Below are 24,854 nucleotides of genomic sequence, written 5' to 3'. Positions count from 1 at the left end.
AGAAGGGCAAGGACTTTCTTGCTTTAGAAGCAGAAAGAAGAATTTAAACTACTCCTTTAAATTAAATATTTGTCACAAATTCCATTGCTTTTCTTCATAAAATTAACAAAGCATGTAGGTGACTAAAAGTCCCGCTACCTACAGCTAGAGAAACGTTTCACTCCTGTGTTTGCTCAAATCAATAGCTATTGTTGGTGCTTTTTTTTTTTGATTGTGTTTTGTATAATATATACATTTTAAAAAGGATCCCACAAAATATTCTGTAGTTATACAAATGTGCTAGACATACAGATTAAACGTGTTTAACAAGCATATTTTTTTTGTTCGGAGTATGAAATTGAGAATTTCAGGGCCCGGTCTAGTAGCTGTTTGCACAAAGAGCTCTCACAAATTCATCAGGAGTCTTGGTTGGATCCATAGCAGGATGGCTTCCATACCAGTGATTTATATACTTCTAGCTAATAGAAACTGTCATTATAAGCAAACAAACAAACAAAAAAATAACAAAAGGAAGAAACCCAAACTCTGTTATGATATAGCAGTGGCTAAATTCAGCTTCACACATTCATCCTGTGGCAGCATTGGTGAGGATATCAGAATTTCTATATAACGATGTCATCCAAATTTCACTGCAATCAGAGAGGTTTTCTCTTCTCTTACTTCATATTGAATCATTGCTAGGAATTTGTTTAAATTTGGCTAGGCAATGGTTGATAACACAGTGGCCTCTCATTTGTTTTCAATATTTGACACATTAAGATAACAGTGGGGAAAAAAACACAATACAAAAAGGAAAAAAAAAGAAAAAAACATTTTACTAGATTTTTACATTTAGTAAATGGTACTTAAACTCCATGGACATGAAAGTAATTTTAAACTTTACCTTTGAAAGTTTACCTTTTTCAATATTTCATAGAAAAGAAACTCTCTAAGATACCATTTCAGACCACAGAATTATTACAGAACATAAAGATTATATGCAAGGGCTTAATCCTTTTCCCAAGAAAGATGGTAGCCGACCCCTTTTTTACTCCAGTGGGAGAGGGGTCAGCTGACAATGTGCCATGTTCCTAATTTCAAATCTCCTTGGTGATAAAAGAGTCAATAGTTTGGCATATACTTTGCCTTGGTAATTTGAATTCTATCAACAACTATTCCTAGCCACAAGAGAAATATTTTTAGGCAATATATTTGTATAGTTTCACAAAACTATGTCAAAGAGAGATGTGTGTGTGTGTAGGTATGTTTGTATGTATGCGTACTTATGAGTTTGGGATGATTTTCTTAAAATACTTAACTTCACTTACATTATATCTTACATTGCAAAATGTACAGACACCCAGTGTTCTTTTTAACAACATATACAGGTGAGTTTATAGAGCCTTATAAAAGATTTTTGTGATTCCAAATTAAAAACCATAGAAATATAATCAGAATAATGGAGAGTGATTTATACCTCTGATAGTACATAGCGCTCATTCTGGTAATATTGACAGCTGCATCTTTGGCATTGAAAATTCATTACAACTTTTAGACAAAATGTTGTTGCTTACAGCTTTTTTTTTTTTTTAACAAGAAAAACAGGATTGACCAAAATACCAATATTGGGGAAGTACTATTAAAGGTTTATTTTATTTTTGTTTTTAGCAAGGATAGTTTAGGAACCCTGAATTACCTTCTCACTTTAGCGTATGGTGTAGACTGTATGAATCCATTTAAAAATCAACTAAGTTGTACCACGTTTTTCGGAAAATTATATATAATATAATATATATATATTTTATATTTATTTAGAAGCTTTGAAATAGTACAGTAAACACTTTGCAACACGGTGTATAAACTACAGAATGTCTTTGATAATTTTGTGGGTCTTCAGATTAACAACATTTTTAATGACCCACAGGTGAAAAGAACATGATCACAATCTCTCTTGTAAAGTTGGAATAGTTTGGGGAACACTTGATCACACAAAAATAATATAAAACAGTCAAGTTTAAAACAGTGATATTGCATTTATAATGCACATTTCTTTTATCTGTACGATTGGCTTCTTGTGGTGAATATAAACATCTAAAGGGCTCAGTGACATTTTGGAGAGAGAAAGATATATAGTGCTGTAAACAGGCACACACTGATCAGAGAGGCAAGATCAGTTGCCTCTGAAGTTTCTACAGTTCTACACATTTCAACTCATTTCTCAGGCCTGCTGAGAGCAATTAGGTCCTATTGTTGGCCATGATGTCTCCAACAGCACACAAATCCTTCAGTTACACAGAACTGGATGGCCAAGATAATGAAGTTGAAAGTTGATGCTTTTTGTTGGTCGACTTTTGTGCAAATCATGCTGCTTCAGGTAAGTCCTGTAGAAGTGACTAGCATATCCTTTTCCGTGCTGTGGGAAAGAAAGAAAGACACTTCTGAGAGAAAAAAAAAAAATAATCGGTCTCCAACAGCTCTTAGGTTTAGTATTTCTTAGAGTGAAGAGAAACAAGCAAAACTTGTCACAAACTGTCGCTTAAAATTCCCATTGTAGCAAACAGTTTAATGGTGATTCACTTTTTGGAGAAAAGTCTTTTTGAGGCTTGATAGCCCGAAAACCAAACTTCACATGCCGTTTTATTATTCTGTCTAACAAGCCATGGCAAGTATTCCAATGTGCCTATACAGAATCAGGGTAAGAACAAGGCAAAGAGTCAGACTTGCACGTTCAATATTACAGGAAATTCCAAGCCTATTTTTTCCTAGTTCAGCATGTTATTTGAAGCAAGATCTAGAATCTCCCCAAGATTCAGAAGCCGGTTTTCCTTCTCTTTCAAAGTGAACCATTATCCTCATCACCAAATGACCCTTTAGTCTGGTTTGACAGAGATGAAAAAATGGTGCATTAGTGCTACAATTCGAATTTCAGCATTTACTGTCAGGCTGGAAATTAACTCATGTTACGCAGATGAAGCAGGTCAATGCATTAGCAAACCCATATCCTAATCCACCAGCTGTGGTAGTTATATTTCCTCAAGACACTGGCTATTTCAACTGTAATTGGGAGCAAAGGTAACAAATGATTTGTACTAGCATTCAGAAAGGCCCTGGGTTAAATTCTAATCTCAGTCACACATGAAGTTGAGATGAGGAACTCACTTGCTGAAGTATTATTATGATTATTACTTTTATTATCGTCATCATTATCGTGTATTAAATCTTATAATGACAAAATCAGGTTTTACCTTAGCTCCAAATCAACTGAATCCCTACCTGAAATCCAGTATATTTCTGTGCCTGAAGTGTTACAACTAAACCAAAAAAGAATCTTAACTTTAGAATGAATCTTTGAATCAAGCCATCCATTATATACATGTTGATGCTTGCATGCTGACACACAAACACATCCAGTCTCCGTTCCATTTAACATAAATATATACATTAGCCATACTTCTTCACTGCATATATTTGCTAGTAGACATACGAAATGTATCTTCTGTATCACAGGGAAGTTAGGTTACTTACAGGAAAATGTTAACATGGGTATGGTACGTTCCTCTAATCTAGCCTGCCTATGCCGTAGGATGCATGCAGAGAAATGTAAAAAACATTTATTTATATGCTATCTGTACAACACAGAGACAATTGCCAGATGTGTTATTAACATTAACATTAAAACATCTAATATATTATGGTTTGGATGTTTTGCTTCTGTAGCAAATTAATAGCAGAATTAGAAAGGATTTTTAAAAGCTTCTGCTAGATTTTTTTTTTACATTGTAGTTAAGATGAATGAGAGCAGAATCTTCATGATGTTTTGAGGCAGTGTATATGATCAGACCAATCAAATTTCTAGACATCTTTTAAAAGATCTTCTTTAAATACTGCAAAAAAATCGTTCCAATATCAGTAATAATGATAGCAAGACTTATATTTGATCTTCAAAACTTTTTTTCCAGAAGTTGGCGAATAATTGCAGTTCTCTTGTAAATATGTAAGTGCCGTAGCCTAGATTGCCGTCTGCCATTGAGGAATTCATGCTGCAGCACAGGCACAGTAGGACTTTCATGGGATAAAACCCTCCAGCTGTGCAGCCAGGGCAATTGCTGCTTTCATGCAGCTCTGCTGTCCTGCTCCCGTCTGACGTAGTGCCCTGGCAGTGTTCATGTGGCACTTGAGGCACACAGCAAAGTCTGGTTACGATATTGTTTCAGAAGATAATACAGAGACTGCGTTACTGGCTGTGTCTAGTCTTTCGCTGTATAAATTAGTGCATTTTTTTAACTTTTAAACTTCAGTTAATATACTTATATTACAAAACAATCGGGCCATTTTGTAGTGGTAACTAAATATTAGACATTAACGTGCAGAACACCTGTGACTGTCCCCACCTACAAAAATCCTCGTCCCAAAGCCTAATATATCCTCTGCCAACACATAAAATGCATTGGATTTCAAAGGCAACTTTTGTCCTCCATGTTTGGTTTTTTTTTTTCTGTATTTGCACATAAATTTATGTGCAAGCAAATCTCTCCACGTCTATACCAGTTTCCGTCTTTTTACAGATGGGGAATATAAATCAGAGAGGTTAAATGGAAAGGAGGATGGACTCAGCTTAAAAGAGAGGGTAATGGAAGCTCTGACATCTGTTTCTGGCTCTGTGTGTGTGCATGCATGTGTGTTCATAAAGAAGCTTTAATAAGAAACACCAAGCCTCTCTGTATCACAATTTCTCCATCTGTAAAATGGGAATAATATTGCTTACCTATCTCCTAGAGGTGCAGGAAGGTTTAAATCACTATTCTTTATAATCCACTTTGAGATCCAGAGATGGCAAGTGCTATAGAAATGGAAGTATCAGAGTCAGTGTAAGAGCTGGAACAAGAACACCATAATTTCTGGTGCCTAATGTCTCCTCTGAGATCACAGCTCTCTCTTTCATCCCTATTTTATCTCCTGTTCCGAACTCTCAAACTAGTGCATAGGGAAGCTTCAAGTGTGTGTGAGTACAGGGTCTGGTTAGAGATTTTTAATAATAGCAAGTAGTTTCATAATTCTGCTAAGGTAATTATACTATTTGTACATATATACTAATAGTGTTTGAGGTGAACAAGATGATTGAAGAATCACAAGTATTCCAATTAAAATTCTTAGGGTACACGCTTCGTGCTGTACTGACTTTGATCCTTCCCCAAAAAATCTTAACAAAGATTTTGAGGGTTACAGTAAGAGCACTCAATGCATAAAATTTATATGGAATTGCAATAAAACCCAGCGAAAATCTATTAAGATTCATTTGTTCCTCAGTACACATTAGTAAGCCTCCCACTCACAGCAAGCTAGTTCTGTGTAGACTGATGAGAGAAGACGTGTAAAGACATCAGCGGTAGATGAACAGAAAAAGGAATGAAAAACACTAACAGGAGAAACAGAAAAGAGAAAATAAAGTATGCAATGATTATTCCTAGCTTATGAATCAGAAATGAACAGAAAATACTCTTCTTTTATAAGTCTCTCTAATAAATCTTCCTTTCACCCTGTTGTGAATCATCCTATTTCATCCAAACTTGATGTCAGACTACTACTTTACAGCCACGAATACAGCCATATACATTTCCTCTTTTGGCAAGCCCTAGCAGGGATTGCCTGTACTTGGAAGACCTTCAAACTCTCTAAATCAAAATTTTCTCCTGCTTCGTGTTGCTAGCTAATCTAACTGGGTCGGAGAGGAGGCCCACTGCATCCCTCCACAGCTGGCAACTAAAGCAAATCCTATACTTTTTATAACTATTTTCCCTTTCACTCTATACTATATTTAAGAGCTCCATAAACTCCCACAGCATTATATCTGCTGTAACCGAATGACGGCTGAGTTCCCCCAAGTGCCAACAGACTAAAGATCCAAGTGAACCCCTAGATAATAAAATCTCCAAAGAATATCAAATGCCAGGCAGGCTGCTGCTGTTACAGAAATATTGCTGAGACCCCTTCACTTCAGAGAAAGAAGGCACTTGAACCTAAAAACCTCTCTTTTAAATCAAAGCAAGCTCTGCAACAGGAGAACAGGGGGAAAAGGCCAGTACGTAAACTGTCATCTTGCTATTCCAGATCCAAATTCTCTAAGTTAGCACAATATATGAGTAAAATTTGTCCTCATATGGGTTTTCAGGTACGGGCTTCTATGCAAGCACTCAATGCATTATGTTTTTTTCTTGGGGGTCGCCTGTAAAAATCGTGTGCCTCGCCATGCCACGTTTAAGCAGAGCAGGTGGTCGCCGCGCAACCCTGCAGCGGATACAGAGATTACGGGAGGCTGTCATCTCCTGCATTCCGCTCAGAAATAACCTGGGCTTTACAGCGAATGCCTTTCACTTGTAGTGAACGATAATCTAAAAAGGAGTTAATTACTTCATAAACATTATGGCAAAGTTGGTTTTAAATTTGCGTTATTAATTTTAACTCTTTTTGTATTTGTATGGCTTGCTTTACAGTCTATATGTTAACTGTAGCAGATGAAATATTGCCCTCCACTAAGTCCCGTTAGCTTTGACAGAGCCAGGAATGGATAATTCTGGTGACAACCGACAGACTGCAAACTCAGCATTCTTGTTTTAACTCGGCCCAACTGAATAGAGACCAGGATTTACGTTGTGGTAGAAGGTATTCTGTATGAAATAACCTGGCTGCTTCAGTTAGCCTGGAGCTCTAGTTCCGTTAGCAGCAACTATATTTTTGGAAAGAGGTCAACAAGTGAATGGGAATACGCAGTAAACTGCCATAGCTCCCTCACCCTTTGTAGTGGTGCATCCAGGTAAGGGGTGAGACCCACGGCTGGGGCTGGGGGATGTAGGATGGGGATTACTCTGCTGCCACCCATGTTCTGTGGATAAAAAAGTAGTCCAGTCATTGCAGGTGTCAATTCAGTATCTTTTGCAATCCATAAAGTCTTTTTTTTTTAATTAACCGTTACTTGAAGAAGGTTTTTAAAGCATTGCTAATAATATTTTATGAAAATTCCACTAATGGTATTATAAAAAGAGATTTTTCTTATCCAGTCTGATAAACTTTGGTACACAAATATGAAAATATTTTTCTCGTATATCTTTTCCTCACTAATTAGCTAAAGGGGAACTTTTTTTCTTTTCTTTCAAGACTTTAGTTAAAAGATTTTGTGCTTCAAATCTATATACTCTGTAGAGCACACTTGGACAACATAGCTTGCGGTCCAGATGCCTGTGTTACACAATGAATGTGGTTTTGGTTACTCTGTATTATATCAAATAGTTTTAAAAAAGGAACATGGAACATACATACTTCCTCTTGTACTTAAAAATAAAAATAAAAATAAAAGGCCAGTTCTCCCCTAAAGTGAGTGAGTCAGTATGCTCTGGTGGCCACTGTTTCTGTGCTTACGTGTATGGATGAAGACTCCTGAAGGCCACCAAGGAGGTTAGGTAAGAATGGGACTACATTCTGCCTGGCCGTTTCTGGCATGTGACAAGGTCGGGAAGGCAGGAGAAGCTCCCGCACGTGAACATGTGAGGTGCACCAAGGCAGAATTTGTCCCTAATAAAGATAAGGAATTCAGTACCATTGAAACGTTCTTTCTGGCATCTGCAAAACCTGAACTATAAATATTGTTTCTAAAATAAATGAACAGCATTTGGACTGATGGGTAGAAATACCCAGATTTCATGTGAGATTAAAAAAAAAAAATTGAGCATTAGGTCTTCAGGCTGTGAATAAATAAAGTAGGCCAAAATGCAAACGTTTGTAATTGTTGCACTGAATCTTTTCTGGAAACAGACTTGCTTTTAGCTAAATAAACAAACCCCACAGACCATTAAAATCTTTCCTTCCTTTGAGAATATATCTTTACTTCTGGAACAAAGATGATTATGCCAAAATATATGTATAAAACAATTTATCCACATATATTGTCCTTTCCTTTTGTCTTGCATTCAGTGCCTACATTTCCATGTCTCTGTTTGTTTAAATCAGTTCAAGAATCAGTGATTTCCAGCCAAGCCAAAATTTGAGAGTGGTGGACACTGCACTGCCCAGAATGTAGCGAACATGACTAATAGCATTACCTACTCCGGGAAAGGGGGGAAAGAGCTTTGTCCTTTGCGCTTCAGTACAAAACTGCCGCTTCTCAAATCTGAACATAGTGTTGGATTCTGTATCAACAACTTAAACAGATTATCACTCTTTTGGAAAAAAGTTTATTGACCAAATTTCTGACTGACACATATTGCCACTTCTATCAGTTTCATTTCAAGATCGGAAAATACAAATGTTTTTGATGTTTGGAACATGTCTTGGCAAATATTTTCATATGACAAGTGAGCTACCTGATACAAATGTTGACACATCATGACAATCACTGAAATAATGTTTCTCTGGTGCTATTGAGCGCTCTGAGTTTTATATTCTACCTGAACTTAGCTGATCCTCTGAAAAAAAAGAAAGAAAAAGCATTTAAGTTCTTAAGAATAAGTATCCGAGTCCCAGTTCATGTAAGCACCAGATAAAATTTCTCTCTATCCTCAAGCATAGGCTTAAGTTTAAGCACTGGCCTTAATCAACATGTGCTTTACATTTAACATACGATTAAGAAGGATTTCCTTTTGAATCAAGTCCTGGATTTTGTCATCAATGTTTTGTGGCACATAAGATACTTTTATGTGTATTTGATTTTCTGTTCTAAATGCTGACATTTTTTTTTTTTCACTGGCAGCAACAGCCCAGTGGCATAGTACATGTCAGATTTGATTTATCTCTGGTTGCCATTATTTACTACAGAAACAATGCTTTTTAGTTACTACAGTTCAGCACAGAAAGTGCTAAGCTATATTCTATAATGTACCATAAAAATACCAAAGACAGTTTTCCCACAGGATACAGTGAGCAGAAGAAACCATTTTCGTCTTTCTGTATTATTATAGCTGTATTATCTACCTGAAAACACTGAAGATAATACATGACATCACCATCACATTCAGAGAATCATGGAATATTTAGTTTTGCAAGAGTTCTTATAATTATGTACTGTATTAAGACCAATTAAATAACTCCTAAATTATTCCTGATGTATGTCAAACTTAGCACAGAGCATATTCCCTAAGAATATTTCCAAATTCTCCATCAACAACTTATTCTAATTGTATACTTGTTCTAGTAGCAAATTCACATTCTTCCCGATTCACTGTAAGCTCATAATTTTTGGTACTATCCTTAGTGATAGCAATATTTGATTCTTTTTTTTAATAAAAATTGCTTATGTATTTGTATGCAACAATCATTTATTCTCCTCAATCTTCTTTTCTTCTTCCTCCTTGTGGTTTTGGTTTTTGTGTTTTGGTTTTTTTTTTCCAAAATTCGCTATTTTATTGCACTCTTCTGAAATCTACAATATACATCTCTTTAAGCTGACAAGCCAGAAAATGAACATGTCAGTTTGAGAGTTAACCAATGCAGAATACACTAAAGGCTGGCTGCAATGTGACTTAAAATTTTCAGTGCCCTGGGGAGAAAAGGAGGGATATGAACCATTCCTCCTAAATTGCTCTTAAGTGCCTGAGTTCCCTATAGATTCAAGGGAGAAGCAGGCATGTATAAGTCACCGCTTGGTGGCCTTCAGAGGTGCCTAAATTAATCATGCTGGATTTGGCCTGAAATAATTAAATTTACTTGTTCTTAGCAGAGGTAACGTGCATTGCAGCATTACATCAGCATCACACTGTGTATTCCTATCGAATTTATCTTTGCCGTGATGTTTTTTCCACCACCCCTTTCTCCTGGCAGGGATTAGGTGGCGTTAGGGTCTGGCAGGTATGTCTCCTCTCTTTTTGTGAACCTGTTATTTTCCATTTCTAAAGCACAGTACTTAATTTATTTTTTTTCATGAGCAGCATACACTCAGGTTTGAGAGAGTCCTTCCCAGTTTACCAAGCTAACATACTTAAGTGTATCATATAAACTTCTCACAATCCTTTCAAAACTTCTCTTCTTCAAAAAGACATATTGGCTCAGCTCCTATCCAGAGTGAATCGCCATTCTTTGTCACTTAAGACTACCAGAATGGAATGATTTATATCCACATTATTAAAATTTCTCAGCCCCGTGGAACAATATATAGGGGCCATATGGTGTGATCATACTCAATCTGCTTTCACGAATGGTCCCTGGCCCATGTTCTGAGACCCGCATCATGCCCAGGACTTGTTAGGGAAGAAAACTAGTTGCCACAGGCTAAAGGCACGCCAGAGAGCCTAAGAGTACAGACCATAGCATTCCACTGGTGGGAAGGATCCTGTTTAATTAACTGGAGGCAGCGCAGCCATATTGGACAAAGAATATTGCAAGTACAAAGCACACAACACTATATGTCAAGTAGAGCAGGAAAAGAAGTTATTACTGCATCTCATTTGTAAGCAAGAACCTTTTTTAGATCTCAGTCCCTACCAGTACCCACAGCTGTGTGCAGCTACATTCAATTGTCATCTCAATTCCAATTGAGAATGGATGGGTGTCAAATTAAAGCACAAATAGGCAACTAGAAGAGTCACAAAGTGACAGAATTTTACTCTGACATAAGATGAATCCACAATATCGGCACCTATAAAATTCCTTATGACTAACGAAAGGTTGCATTCTAGCAGTTTCATAATGAATCCTTTTCCAGTGCTGAATGCAGCCGTGATGCTGGAGATGAAAAGATAAAAAACGATAAAGTCAGAGGACTTGGGTCACTTGCTAAAACAGGAGTCTCTCATCCCTGTAACTTCTTTGGTGAATCTACTCTGCATCCATTTTTTTTTCTCTTTCTAATCCGCATTACTCCTGATAACCTGTAAAATGTCATGTAAAAGAACATAATTTACACATACGAGATAGTGTACTTGCGTGCACTTGCATATACTTGCGTGTATGCAAGACATGCAGATTTACTCTTGCAACTCATACATGCACATAATTTTCAGGTAGAATTGAGGAAGCAAGTTCTGAAGATTTGCTTCCCCGTGTCCACAATATTTTCTTCAACCAATAAAGACCATTATCCTATCAAAGAAAGAAATTAAATTATCTTAGGAGAGTTTGGATTTTCAGTGATTCCACATTGATTACTGTCACCACGTTTAGTTCTTCCAATAATTTATTAGGTATCGAAGTTAAAAATTATAGTCTAATTGTCTGTATCTCCTACTTCTGGCTTACAAGAAGGTACCAAAATACATCATTCTTCACTCGTCTGACTTCACGATACCATGTTGCTAAAACAAATTAAATATATTGACCGCTGCTTCCCAGCAGCAGTCATCCTACTGCTAGCACGAAGCTGTGGCTTCTCGGTGGCCAGTGTACAAATAGAGCTGTTTACAGGCTTCCCAGATAAAGAGCAACACCGATCCCTATAGTGTGCGTCTCCAAACACGATAAATAGATGTAGTTCCTTCTCTCACTAGCTATTTTTTGCGTTCTTTAATGGCTTTCCCTATTTTTTGTCTTTTGGTCAAGAAAAAAAAAAAAGGGGGAAGGGAAGCCCTCAAAAAGAAAAGCAGTGGAAATGACAGTGGAAAATCAGAGTTATATTCTGCAGCAAAAGAGCCAGAAACCAGAATATTTCCCTCTGCTGTGCAGGCCAAGGCGTTCCTCAGACAGAGGCAAGCCGAGAGGAACAGACTTTGCTGCGCATAGACCCAAGATTAGGCACACGTTCAATTCTCCAGCTCCTGACTGTCACAATAAGGAGGTTTGTACATTTAAGAATAACATTTATTCATAATGAATAGAATTTGCCAATCAAAAATAAATAACTTCAGTGCCTTTGAAAAATTTAACTGCAAACATCTCGTTGCTTTCCAAAGAGACTCGTGTCTATAAGTGGCTAAATTACTTCTGTCATAGGATTTAAATTTATAGGACAAGAGGCATTTTGGAATTTTAAACCAGCCTAATGCAGTAATCTCAAAAATTGCTCCTAAAGTTTCAAGCAATCTTTCTGCTGGTTTCTTTCATATTCCACTGGTAGGAATCCAGAAAATGGTATTTCATTATTTAAAAAAAAAATAAATCTCCACAGATGGTATATTCACGGTAGACATACGCACTCTCAGAATTGACATAAATGAATAAATATAGCCCCAGTCTGAGACAGATATACAAGACTTCTGTGTGTTCCAGTCAGAACTGGCAAATACAGACTTTTACAGCTACCAGAGGAAAAGAAATAGTTGAAATAAGACAAACTAAAAATATAATTTTCTTTCAAATAAAAGTTACTCAAGTTTGTTTTAAAACTTTTTCAGTTATTCAGTTCACTTATTCAGAGCAAAGAGCTCTAGCATTATCTAAGGTAAAAGATGCTATGTAAACCTGATAGCAGGTGCATTTTTTGATCAGAATTTTGTACAGTACAAGGTACTGTTAATTCTGGCCAATATCACAGTTACATAAAGAGATTCAAGCAAACAGTACTTAAATATAATGGCTAACACCTGTGCTTTAAAATTAAAAAAAAAAAAAGAATGCTTATTTCTTTTTCCTATATTCGTTCTTTTCATAAAATTTGATAAAAATAATGTAATTTATGGGTTTTATTGGGCTACAGCCAAGTTATCTTTGCATATTGATATGTTCCTTTCTAATTTGGCTTTCTGAATTATCCCTTCCCTTTCTATTATTGCAGTAATACTCGGTAAGCCTTCTTCCCTTGGAGCGGTAGCTGCAAGAGGAATACATTCAGCTGAAGAATGCAAACCAGTCATGGATGTGAGATAAAAATACCTTTCAGAAGTTACGCAATAATCATCGAACAGTGAATCATCATAAGTGGTTTAGTCAAGATCACAGAGTACCTACAATAATGAGTAAAAACACATCGTGGCCTTATTATATTTTAATTAGTATTACCTGTTTAAGTTTTATTTCGGGTTTGGGTTTTGGGGTTTTTTGTAAGCTTTATTTACCTAATAGAGATGAAGTATCCGAACTGGGAAACTTGACGTATAGGTGAATAAATCCCTCATCATTTCAGATACAGTTGTTTGCAAAAATGGGAGTGCTCTATTAGACTTTTTAAGAAAAGGACAAGTATTCAACTAGGTTTCTTCGCGTTATTAGATGTTGGCTTTTCAATTTCAGCTTTGCTGAGCCATTTTGCATGTACAAAGTCATTCTCATTTATGCAGAAATGAGAGCTGGACCCTGTCACAGAGATGAATTCTGGAAAGTAAGTGAAGAGTTCCACTGCCTGTGACAGGATATGTGGGATGTTCAGCTATGCAGATCTGATTTAAAGTTGAAAGACACAATTTTGGCATTCTTTTTGAGCACAAAACTGTACTATTCACAAAGGAACAACTCTTTTGCTATGCACATATCATTTGTTTACTCATACCGATAAAAATTGCATTTCAATGCAGCTTCTTCTGTTTGTTTGTTTTCAAACCAACTTTAGAATATTTTCTTTCTTCTTACCCCAAGAACTGCAACTTAATGGTGGTAATGTGTTTGCTTTTACTTCTGTGCATTTTTACTTCAAGTACGCGTGAAAATCACAAATTGAATTAAAAATGATTAATGAAGGAACCAGACAGCTCACAAGTTGCCCTGATCTGTATTAGAAATCAAGCAGGCTAATTGTAAAAGTAAAAATCTAGACAGGCCTCATTTTTAAAAATTAATCAAGTGTCCCATTCAAAATAGCTGTTATTTATGTTTATGCAAATGTAATGCTATAATGTCTATCACAGCTGTGATAAAACTATGCAAATAATTTCCAGAAATGAGATGTAACTAAACAAAAAAAACAAAGAAAATTTTTCTTTTTCCATCATATTAAATGTACAAAACTGTAATTTCCTTCATTCTGGGGGGAAACTTTTCCAAAACAGTAAAGACTTCTTGCTTAAAACATCTTTTCGTATATTTATGTTAAATATCAGCAGAAAATGTTATGTTACATATCCTGCCATCCAGAAATAGGCCTTTATGATCCTAACTAGATCAAAATACTGAGAAAAATATTTACATGCACTTTTTTTATTCCTTTGAAAAATAATCAAAGGATTGCGAGACGCTTCTTGTCCTGGTATAAAGACATGAACATTTTTCTCTTCTAGGTCATTTGTTCTAATCTAATTCAGGGAGATGGATAGTGATTGTAAGTTAAACCCTTCTTCGTGCTAGGCTCTGTGCTACATTATCTGGAATAAATTGATGGTCCAATTCCTAAACATTCAACTGGGCAAAGACTTTTGAAAGCTTTTTAATTTTATTTGTAAACCAACTTGGCTCGGATAGGTCAAGTTGAGCAGGTGCCAAATATTTTGTAGACCGAGAACCTCTGACTACGTTCCATACTTTCACATGAACACAGGGACTTGGGCTCAGACCCAAGCCCAAACTTCTTGGGAAAGAGACCACCTTTTTCATTCTCCCTCTTACGTAGATGTCATGCCTAACGTGATAAAATCCTGATTTATACTTAAAATATGTTGATGGCGTTGGCAATAATTACCACGATAATGATATAGTTTCATGGTGAAGATGAAGATGCTTGCGTGTATGTAGAAAATATTGCAGAGTTAATTAGGGGGCTACTTTAGAACACAATTATTATTCCAGAATGTCTCCTTGAATAAACGCGGTTATTCTGTGGAGTAAATTGCGCATTTATGTAGTTAATTTTAACCCGCTTCCAAAATAGATTAAGCTATGCCGAAGTAATTTTTGAGAGCAAAAAAAAAGCATTTATACATAGAAAGTTATGGTATTATGGCAATATTTGACTGTTTTCATATGTAAAAAAATTCTAACCTCTTACTAGGAAGAAAAAAAAGATTCTGTCATTAATGTCAGTACATAACTTCAGGAAAGCTCTAAAGTATTATAAAAGAAAGGCACATCTAGAATGATCCACAACTACAGAAGAAAAATTAAAATAACTTAAAGCTACTTCTTATCATCTATAGACCAAAATACTACTGAGATGTATGTAATGGTGCTATTCCCACTGTTACCATCGCAGGACCTGGTCCAAAGTATTAGAAATAGACCAGAATCAGAGTGATCAGGCGTTCATTGTGAAGATGGTCTCTGTTAGACATCCTACACAATCCGGTACAACACAGTTTGAAACCTGGATTGGGGTTTTTGGTCACTACGGTAAAAACACTCATTAAAATAATGGCTCGTGTAAGTACCACTGAATGAAAAAACGGATAGAAATGGTTAGAATCTATTTTTAAAATATAGGAATTGTTCAAAAGCTACATTTTATTTCCCTCACCAGTGTTATTTCACTTATTTTATTTTCTCCAGTCAAGTTCAGAATGTCTTTCATGTTTTATAAACTTTCAAGTCACTGTGAAAGTTTCTTAACTGTTTGCAGCAAGGCAGTGTTCAAATCAGCTGGATGAATGAGAAGAAATAAGTGTAAATTACACAGGAAGAAGAACATGCAAGTTAGAAGAATCCTGGAGTTACTCTATGAGAAAACTGTTTTCAAAACTCCTACAATTTATTAATCCCATCACAATTTTATAACTTGTAGTCATAATAAATACTTAAAACATATGTAAATATATATAGTCTTCAAAATATATTATTTGAGTACAAAGGTGAAGTACAAAAATATACTTTTGGTATATTCTGCTCAGAATAATATACCGAATATGTATATTTATGTGGAAATTGGTGTATGAAGAAGTCCAATGGCTTAGACCAATAAGATGAAAATTTGACAATGGGACATAAACTCTTTCAAGTATGAGGATTTATATCTTTTTCTCCGTAATAATTTGGAATATAGCCGCTGCTGCTTTCATTTATCCATGCAATGACCTCAACCTCAAACAACAAAAAAGCAAACACCCAAATCCCCACTGTTAAGCTTTTGGTTTCAGTCACAGCCCATAATCATAAGTTTGACAGATTACTGTATTATTTGTGTCAAGTGTGTATCATTTTATCAAATGTGTATGATCTTATCAGTTCATGACCTGGTTGTCCTTCGATTGTTTTGCTGCCTTGCTGCTCTCGTGTTATTGGGGACGGCAATCGAAAGGGCGCAGCTTACCCTCTCTGTTTCCATGCAGGCTCCTGTTTACTTCACGTCCCTATCACAGCTTGTCTAAATTAATTAGTACTAAGCTTTTGATATGACTTTGCATAGAAATATTTTCAGTATGTTTGCCGTTGTGCTATGTATTTCCATGGAATGAACAGACTGGCTAGAGCAACGTAGTGGTATGTTTTGTGCAAGGGTTTTGTAATACTTTTTTAGTGTATTTTCAGTTCAGTTCCTTTTTGCAACCTGGCATTTTATTTCCTTCTTGCTGTCTTTGTTCATTGGGGGACACTTTTCAGGGAATTATTTCTTTTTTTCTTTTTTTCTCAAGAAGAGTTCATATTTCTCATGATAATATACATCACCTTCCTCATTTGTCTTTCCTAAGGTTCTGCGCTGAACGTACCCGTTGGAACACAGTGCAGGAATCACCGAGCAGACACAAACTTGAGCAGATACACTCACGTGGCACTGTGGAAGCTCCACGTAGAGCCACCAGTTTGCATCCGTAGCTACTGGGCTGACGGCACAGCTTACGCGAGTGAATTTGCTCAGCTGTTCCACCGTGCTGACGCTGCTCTGCAGCTCCCAATTCCAGAGCGAGCTGGGTCGGAAGCAGAGTGGTTTCTCTGGACCGTGCTCCACTGCACAATGTGGGCATACGCAGCCTATTAGAGACTTGATTGACCTACACCATTTTATGCCATCTGCAAACACCGCCCCCTTTTTCTCATTTCCGTTTCTGGATAATTAATTTTTTTTAATTCCGTGGATCTCCTCATAGACACTTGAGGAACTCTGCTTCTGCTAAAATGTTCCATTTATCTTTATGATTTTTTTTCTCTTAGGCACAGAGAGTCTGGTAATGCTTTGCCCTGTGACAACACTTGCTTACTTTAGTGGCTGCTTCTACTACACAGAAGCTATGCTAAAGGGGTTTTTTGACAGTTCAAATACACTATATTGATTAATTCTCACCCACTCTATCAAAATTCTAATAGATGGACAATTTTTCTGGGCCAATGCCAGCTACCTTGTTCCTGAAAGCCCCGAGTTACAATTTTATGTCCTATGCTAAGATTTCTCACTGGACTCTAACATACAAGATTTTCTAGTACCTTTTTTAATGATAAACACAACTTCTGACATTCTTTGGTTACTAGCTATTGTTAGAAACTGAGAATTTAAGAAACACACGTAACCCACTGGCTTCTTCCTATTTGTTTTAGTAAATATTTCAATGACATCCTCTTCCATGACTCAGTCTTGCACATTTATTTGAAACGGTTACCTGGGACGGGTGGCTTCCTAAACACACTGTCTGTCTTTCTCTGTCCTTCCTCTGGTAAATGCAAATGCAAAGAAACAGTTTAGAATCTCTGCAACGTCCTTGTCCTCACTAACTGCAGCTCAAGAGACCACCAATTCTCTCCCAGCTTACAACGCTTGACATCTTAAAAATTGTCTATATTTATTTGCATGCCTTTGGCTATTTGCTCTAAGATGTCCCTCTTATCTCCACTTATTACTGTCCTAAAGTTTATCTGCTGGAACTTATGCTCTTTTCTGATAATTTTGCTTAAGAATCTCTCTTTTTTTTTTTTTAAAGAGAACTTTTTAGTTCAAATAGTTTTCATATTCTGCAATACACTTTGCCTTCTCTGCTACTTATTTTTCATATGGCCGTTTTCATACATTCTGCAGCTTTTTATACAGCATTTTTGCTGAATATGAGGGTTCCGATTCATACATTTTAATCACTTCTTTTAAAAATATCATTCTGCTGACAAACTGATTTTGATCCGATCTTCTTTGTTAAGAAGTTGAATTTGATTGTATTACAATTGCAATTACCGAGTGGCTCAACTAAAATTCCTTCCTGAATCATTCCTCTTATGCATTCCTCTTGCCTTATTCATTGAATACTTCGTTGAGAATGAATTATTTACTCATCACTACAACTATTGTGCTCACTTTCTTTTCTCTGCTATACAATTATAATCTACAATTTTACTAAAGAAAACATTAAATAAGGGAAAATAAAGCAGAGAAATATTGCTCTTGTTTTGTAGCAGTTTTAGCTTTGCAGTTCAAAGAAAAAAAAGCAAAACTAAGTCTGGATTCTCAAGTGTGAATTATGTAATACCAGTTGTTTATATTGTTTACTTCCAACATTTTACCTCCAATTTTTTTATGCCCTTATACCAGAAAAGTGCAAGATGCCGACCAATGTCTATATGTAAACACATTGTTCAACAATATTACTTATGTTAGCCGAACAAAATGTAAAATCCCTGAGCTATCAATAAAATAAATATTTCGTTGTTATTTGAAATAAAACTCCCAGGCATAGAACAAACCGGAACAGAGTCACCATTGTGGTGTCACCGGATACAATGGTCAGTGTAATGCCCACACTGCATCGGAACTCCGTTGTGATTTGATCGTCAGTGCTACAAAACTCAAATTGTTAACTGAAATGATAGAGATGAAATTAGTACTGCTAGATTACAGTTTAGTACTAAAAAAGTGTTGCTTAGAGGTAAATGATGGAAGACCAGGCAGGGAAGGGCAGAGTCACTAGTCCTTAGGTCATAGCTAAGTGAAATTTCACGTTGGTCTTTAGAGTATGACCAGATGATTGACACCTGACAGTTTAGTCTACTCAAAATAAGCCGATTGTCTCAGGACAGGTTCTTTAGGAATGGCTTTCGCCTATCAGAATTAGTTTTCAAATTTAGAAGCTTTCAGTAAAGCAAATCTAAAGAGTGAAGTGGTAAAAAGACCTCTCTGAAGGACAGAAATACCTGGGCAGCTCACTGAGAAGGCAGAGCTGAGCTGGCTGTGCAGAGAACGATCTGTAGCAAAGATCTTCACATGCCAGGACTGCCAGTGCAGCACCTTTCAGAACAACTAAATGCTTTACAAAAATAAATAAATTAGTACCATTCATGAGATTCTTTTTTTTTTTCCCCCTGATCTGCTGTCCTAAAAGACTTTTGTTGCTTTAAAAGGGATCGGTATTGCAATGTTAATGTCTTCGGCTTATTTGGATGAGATAAACATGATAAACTCTTGAAGTCAAGGAGATTACTGTCTCTAATAAAATACAGAAGGCTGCTAAACAGAATGAAAAGACATATTAGATCAAAGTATTACTCAAAGGTTCTGCAACTGGCTCAGACTCCAAAAGGAATTACGAAGGTCTTTTTGAGATCTATCACAGTCTTTCATGCCACCCAACCATAGTCAAAAGGTGACTAAAGAGGCAAGATTTTGGAAGAAGACAGAAGGCACGGAGGAGCACTGACGAAAGTCAATACTAGGTAGGCTGAAAGATGATCAGACCAAAGGCAAAAATTTTGCCTTCTTCCTTCCAAACCCTTAATGTTAACTATGTAAATAGTTACTTCAAAATAATAGACATATAGTTTATTCACGAGATACTGCTCAATCATAAAAAGAAGCTCCTAGGACAGTTCTCTCGACTTAATTTTAGTCTGAAGAAATGTTAGCCTGGCAATGTCAATGTTTAAACCAACTATCCAAGAAAACTTTGAAACTAATCCAGCATCAGAAAAAAAAAATTGAGCAACTCCCTCACTAATATCAGCTGATACTTTTGTTGTTGACAGTCATGTCATACTAAAAACAATCAAGGTTTTGTCTTTTTTTAAAAGCATTGAACATCGTCGCCTTCAGTGGTGCCTGAATCCAAGAGAAGCCATTTTTCCCCACTGCTCTTAAAATTGTGCCTGCGTTATTCCTACCATGAGTAGCAGAGCGAGCTAATTTTTATTCCCGCAAAGGGAAGGCTTTCATACAGCTTTTCGAATAGTACTTACTCAAATATGGTGGTTTGTAAGGCGCTCGTGTATTAGACAGCAGTCCATCCAACTCCTTCCTCTCCAGAGTGTTGTGAAGGGCCTTCTCTTTGCCGAAGGTGGAGAAGGACCTTTCTGCCCCCGGCTGGGCTTCTGGTGTTTCAAACACTTCAGTGTCTGGAACGGAGTCCATGCCAGGTACGTGCAGATTGCTGCGGTAATCTGCAGCTTGGCGTCCATCAGATGGAACAAAGGAAGGCATCCAGCACCGATCTGAGTGGCCCAGTGCTTTACATTCCTCCGTGCAATTGGAGAAGAGATCCATGCCTGCAAGCATGAGAGAAAAAGAAACTACAGATATAAGCTTCAGCATCACGAACAGCTGATGACAGATAAGAAAGATTATGCCGAGAAAAGAGAGAAGTGGAAAGAGAAATGTTGTAAGAACTTCTTCCACTACCTTCATCTCCTCATCCAAAAGAAAAAAGCTGATTGTGCAGTCTTCAGAAGTCAAAGACACCATTTCATAAGCGTAACTAAATGCCAGAATGTCACACATACACAAAAATATCACAAGAAGAAGGGTATTGGTGGTCCTATCTCACAAAATCACTTGCAGATCTCACTGTTTAGAACCTGTTCAATTAAAGTTCAATTCCACTTGTAGGTTGATGTCTGTGGTTCACCACTTGAAAATACTCATTTGAGAACGTGAAGGAACTGTTCCTACATAAATGTATCTCTGGGCAAAGACATGAAATATCCTGATTGAGGAATCACAGATGTCATTTATGAAAATGAAATATTAACGAGTCCTATAAAGGAACTGTCTGTGCATACGTTAATATACAGATAGAGCCTATTGATACTAAAAGCAGATCTTACAAAGTAGAAATCCAGCTTCCAAGTGATCGGGATGGCTTATTTAATCAATCGTTACATCATTCTTTCAGAGGTAGTTTTCATTGCTACCGCAGCAGTCCTTACTATCATCAAGTCATCCAAGTAACGGGGCAGAATCCTATAATAAATTACCGTAATTAGCGGTACAAAGGTAGTCGTAGTCCGATGTGACATGGCTGTGGATACTATTGACAAAATTGTTAATGCTTCCCCTATTTGAGCAAACACTTGTCCCTGCCAACACGGAACTGTTTGCTTACAAATCCTTTAATGCTATTAAGATTTCAAATGACAAGCTATGCTTCTATTGACTACCTTCTACATCCACCTTCCAAAAGAATATTTCCTGACTATGAGTCACTAAGTTGTTGGATTATACTTGTTTTGAGAGGAGTGGTGTATGAAATCATAGGCGCGGAGGAAAATAAATACCAGCGTCTCCAAGTTGATGTTCAACATTGTACAGAAAAGCAGAACAGTAGAGAAGTATCTTTTTCTTGTATTTATAAAGAGAACCGAGTGTCTTAGAATAGGTGTATGTCAAAACTGAACCAAATCTGTTATAAACATTGCATTTACAAGCATTGCATTAGAATTACAAAAAATGACACCACTGGCAAGAGAAATATGAAAAAATTTTGAACAGCTGTAATAAGATTCATGTAACGTAGCTCATTCACCAGCCAACATTGTAAAGAACTGGATTAGCTTGATCTCCAATGCGAGGATTAGTATTAAGAATTCTACCACTGTTTTGAACCATAATTTGACTTACATTAGTAATATTTATGCGATATCTCACACTAGAAAAAACAATCTCTTCAGCAGGCAAGAATCTTTCTGAGCTATCAACAAGTGCTTGAGGACTAAAGGCAGTCACTTAGAAAAAATATGAAGAAAGAAAAAAAGTGTTTTATCTCCGATTAATCTCGCTTTAGAATGACTTTTTAATTTTAAATTAAATATACAATGCTAGGTCCAGTTTCGATTAGAAGCTCGCATTGATAATTGGCATACAGAAGTCTGAAAATAAATTACTGAGCAGTGAACTGTTGAGGAATGCAAACGTGAGCTGCAGATATGATTAAGAAATCAGATGAAGATCATGAGGCAAGGCATACAAATTGTATAGTTCTAAACTCCGTAGTGGTAGCAGCTATCCAAGACTGAAAAGAGAGATTTAGATGCAGGCTCCCCAGAAAGAAATTAATACATAACAATGTCTATAAAACCCTGTGTGTGTGTATCTTACGTACTGAAAGGTCTACACAAAAACATCTCCTAGGCAAGAAAAGACATATTTTACGAATCTAACTTTTTGCCATTCAGAAGATTTAAGTGACGATTAACACAAAACGGTTATTTCATTTTTCAGGCTTCCTAGCAAAGTCACACGTAAACAACAAATAACCCTACTTTTAATAGGAAAATGATTACAGATACATTTTGCTAACACTGTGTCAGCAACCATATTCATTCAACGTTTCCTGAAAGACAGCAGGAGAAAGAAAAACTTACGGATAAATATTAAATTATATTCTTTAGTCAGTGGGGAGGGAGATAGGGAGATATTATAACAATACTGCTTTTAAGATATATACTCAAAGATACGCCCTTTTTTTTCCCCTCCATGGATTTTTATTTCCCCTGGAAAATTACCCTCCATTTTACTATTTTGTTTTCACATCAGCTGCTAAACTGCAAAATGTCTCTATCCAAATATTATTTTTTTAGTTCCCTTTTGAATACTGCTTGTCTACTGCAGTGCACTGAATAGTATTATATAACAGCTTATTACAAAAGAGATGTTATAGCCACTATAAATCAGGATTTTGAATAAACAAAGTAATGAATGTAGGGGATATAAAAATGTAAGCTTGTATGACAAACTTTTCCCCCCTTGAAGATGACAATTTGTAAAAGAAAAAAAAATTGTATATACATATACATCTGAATTTTAATATACACTCCTGCAACACACAGCTAGAATGTAAATGCTTGTTTAGGATGGGAACACAATGTTCAGAGGGGCCTGGGTTGGGTGTTGTTCCTACTTGAATCAGTCACAACGTTCCCTAAGAGTTTCATGGGTGCAGAACCAAGCCCTTGGGCTTAATATTTTGACAGAAAAGAAATTCAAATTATCTGTCTGATTTTGAAATCCCTGGGCACCTGTGTATATTTACCTGACTATGATACGAGTGCTGGCTATTCTTCCTCCACCTTTTTCCTATGGTCATGGTATAGAATTCTCTGTTTCTCAGTGAAAAACATTAAAACCAGAGGGGGTAAAAGCTATTTGCTATTTTCCAAGAAGGAAGGATATATGAGTGTAAACGAAGTAAGACATTCAGCACAGAACTCCTTCATACACCAAGAATCGTGTTCTTGATTTATAACAAAAAAGAAATGTTCAGCAGTATAACACTTCCATCTCATCTCCCTCGTAAATCTGGCTATATATATATATAGATATATATGATCCTTCAGAACTAAACTATCCATCATGATTACAAATCCACATTAAAGAAAAAAGCGTTATATTTTTCATTTAGTTATGATATTAGACCTTGCATGCCGATAAACCGAGATTTTAAAGGTGACTCTGAATTCTGAATAAGCATTGCACTAGTCCAAAAACAGCTGACATAGAAAAGCCCATGGCAAAGGCCACTGGTTCACTCTTATTTGTTCAAGCCTTATTGCTAGATAGGCCAGTGGGCAACACGAGCTCTCGCACAACCTTATCTTCGCAGATTTTGAAGGAAAACAAGCCCCTCCCCCCCACCCCCCAGCAAAGGAAACCGAAAACTAGGAGAGGAGTTCAATATTAAGTTTGATATCCGCGTCCAAATTTCCTGAACTCAGGTGCTTTGAATCAGATACTTGGTAGCACTGCATTTCTGGAGCATATTCCCAATTTGCTGCCTTTTCATATTTCAAAAGGAGAAAAATCAAAATTTCGATGCGCATGAATGCTAATTGGTTTGAAAGACAGTTTAGATCAAAGCAAAAATTAGGCCTAAAACCATTTTTAAATAATGCATTCTTTCTTAATTTAATTAAGGGAGAAGAGCCATACACCGAGCCTTTAGAGCAATGAGTGAACAAGTTCATATGTATTACTAAGTAAATGATGTAATAAAAAAGCAAAAATACCAATTAAATGTTGACAAAATATTTTTGTAGTGTTGTTATTGAGAGGACTGGGGTTTTTTTTTCCCCAGCATGTGTCATTTTTTCATAATTTTGGCTTTCTCTTGGAATTAAATAGCATTTTCCATTTCTTCTGTGGGAGCTTTTCCTAAAAAAAGCTAGATAGATGTGAGACAGGGGTGATGTAGGGAACCAGGCCTCCTTTTCAGAGCTCCGTTACCAGAACTACTGTCCATTTGGTTAGATTACCCTTGAGCAAGTTCCTCGTTTCCCTGTGATTCATGGTTTGTGTCGGTAAATAAGGATAATGACGTTAACCTCCTTTGTAGAAGACTTTATCTACTGAACTTCATGAAACAGTTGTTATCATTCTTTCTTGCCAAGTAATTGGTGGGCTGCCTTGGATAAAGCTGACTTCATCTGCATGAGAACATGAATAAAGTCTCAAACATCTTCAATGTTCGCCTCTTCCAAATCTCAACTTCAAAGCCCTATCTGGACGGTTGAGATGTGAACATTGTTAAGCATGCAGCCCAAGGAAAGAAGAGGAAAAAAAAGGAAAAGAAACCGCCCTCAGCTTGAGTCAAAGCACTTTACTAAGCCATTTTCATGTTCACTCTCACTTTATCCGAGATAGACTCTTAGCCCAAGCGATCTTCAAAACAGGATTTAGCTGTCATTCTGTGTAGGCTCAGAAGGAATACTGGTTTTCTCTGTCCCTTTATCACTAAAATTCTCATTCTGGCTTCTCAAATTCTTCTCCTTATGAACACTGAAATATCATAGCCCTTCTGCAGTAATGCATACTAACCCTCTCGGGGGTTTTTACCTAATCTGCACTGGAAAGGTGTGAGGCAACGTTTCACCCTGTGCCTTTGTATTAGGCCCTTATCAATTCCCGTCATGAAGTCCACTAG

General features: G+C 36.6%; 1 protein-coding gene across 1 annotated transcript in view; it reads right to left on the bottom strand.

Annotated features, from left to right (window-relative positions):
• Window positions 1–878: 878 nt before the first annotated feature.
• PCDH10 (protocadherin 10) overlaps window positions 879–24,854 on the bottom strand; it is a 32,851-nt gene continuing 8,875 nt past the window's right edge. Inside the window, exons 4-5 of the mRNA XM_054202813.1 lie at window positions 19,900–20,205; window positions 879–2,392 (exon numbers count right to left, since the gene is read on the bottom strand). Of these exons, the coding sequence (XP_054058788.1) occupies window positions 2,373–2,392; window positions 19,900–20,205 (326 nt within the window). The 3' untranslated portion in view covers window positions 879–2,372. The remainder of the gene's footprint in view (window positions 2,393–19,899; window positions 20,206–24,854) is intronic.

The sequence above is a fragment of the Rissa tridactyla genome, chromosome 5 (genome assembly GCF_028500815.1).
Source record: "Rissa tridactyla isolate bRisTri1 chromosome 5, bRisTri1.patW.cur.20221130, whole genome shotgun sequence".
Taxonomy (NCBI): Eukaryota; Metazoa; Chordata; class Aves; order Charadriiformes; family Laridae; genus Rissa; species Rissa tridactyla.
The sequence above is the reverse complement of the archived record's forward strand: the minus strand, read 5'-3'. Positions and strand labels throughout refer to the sequence as shown.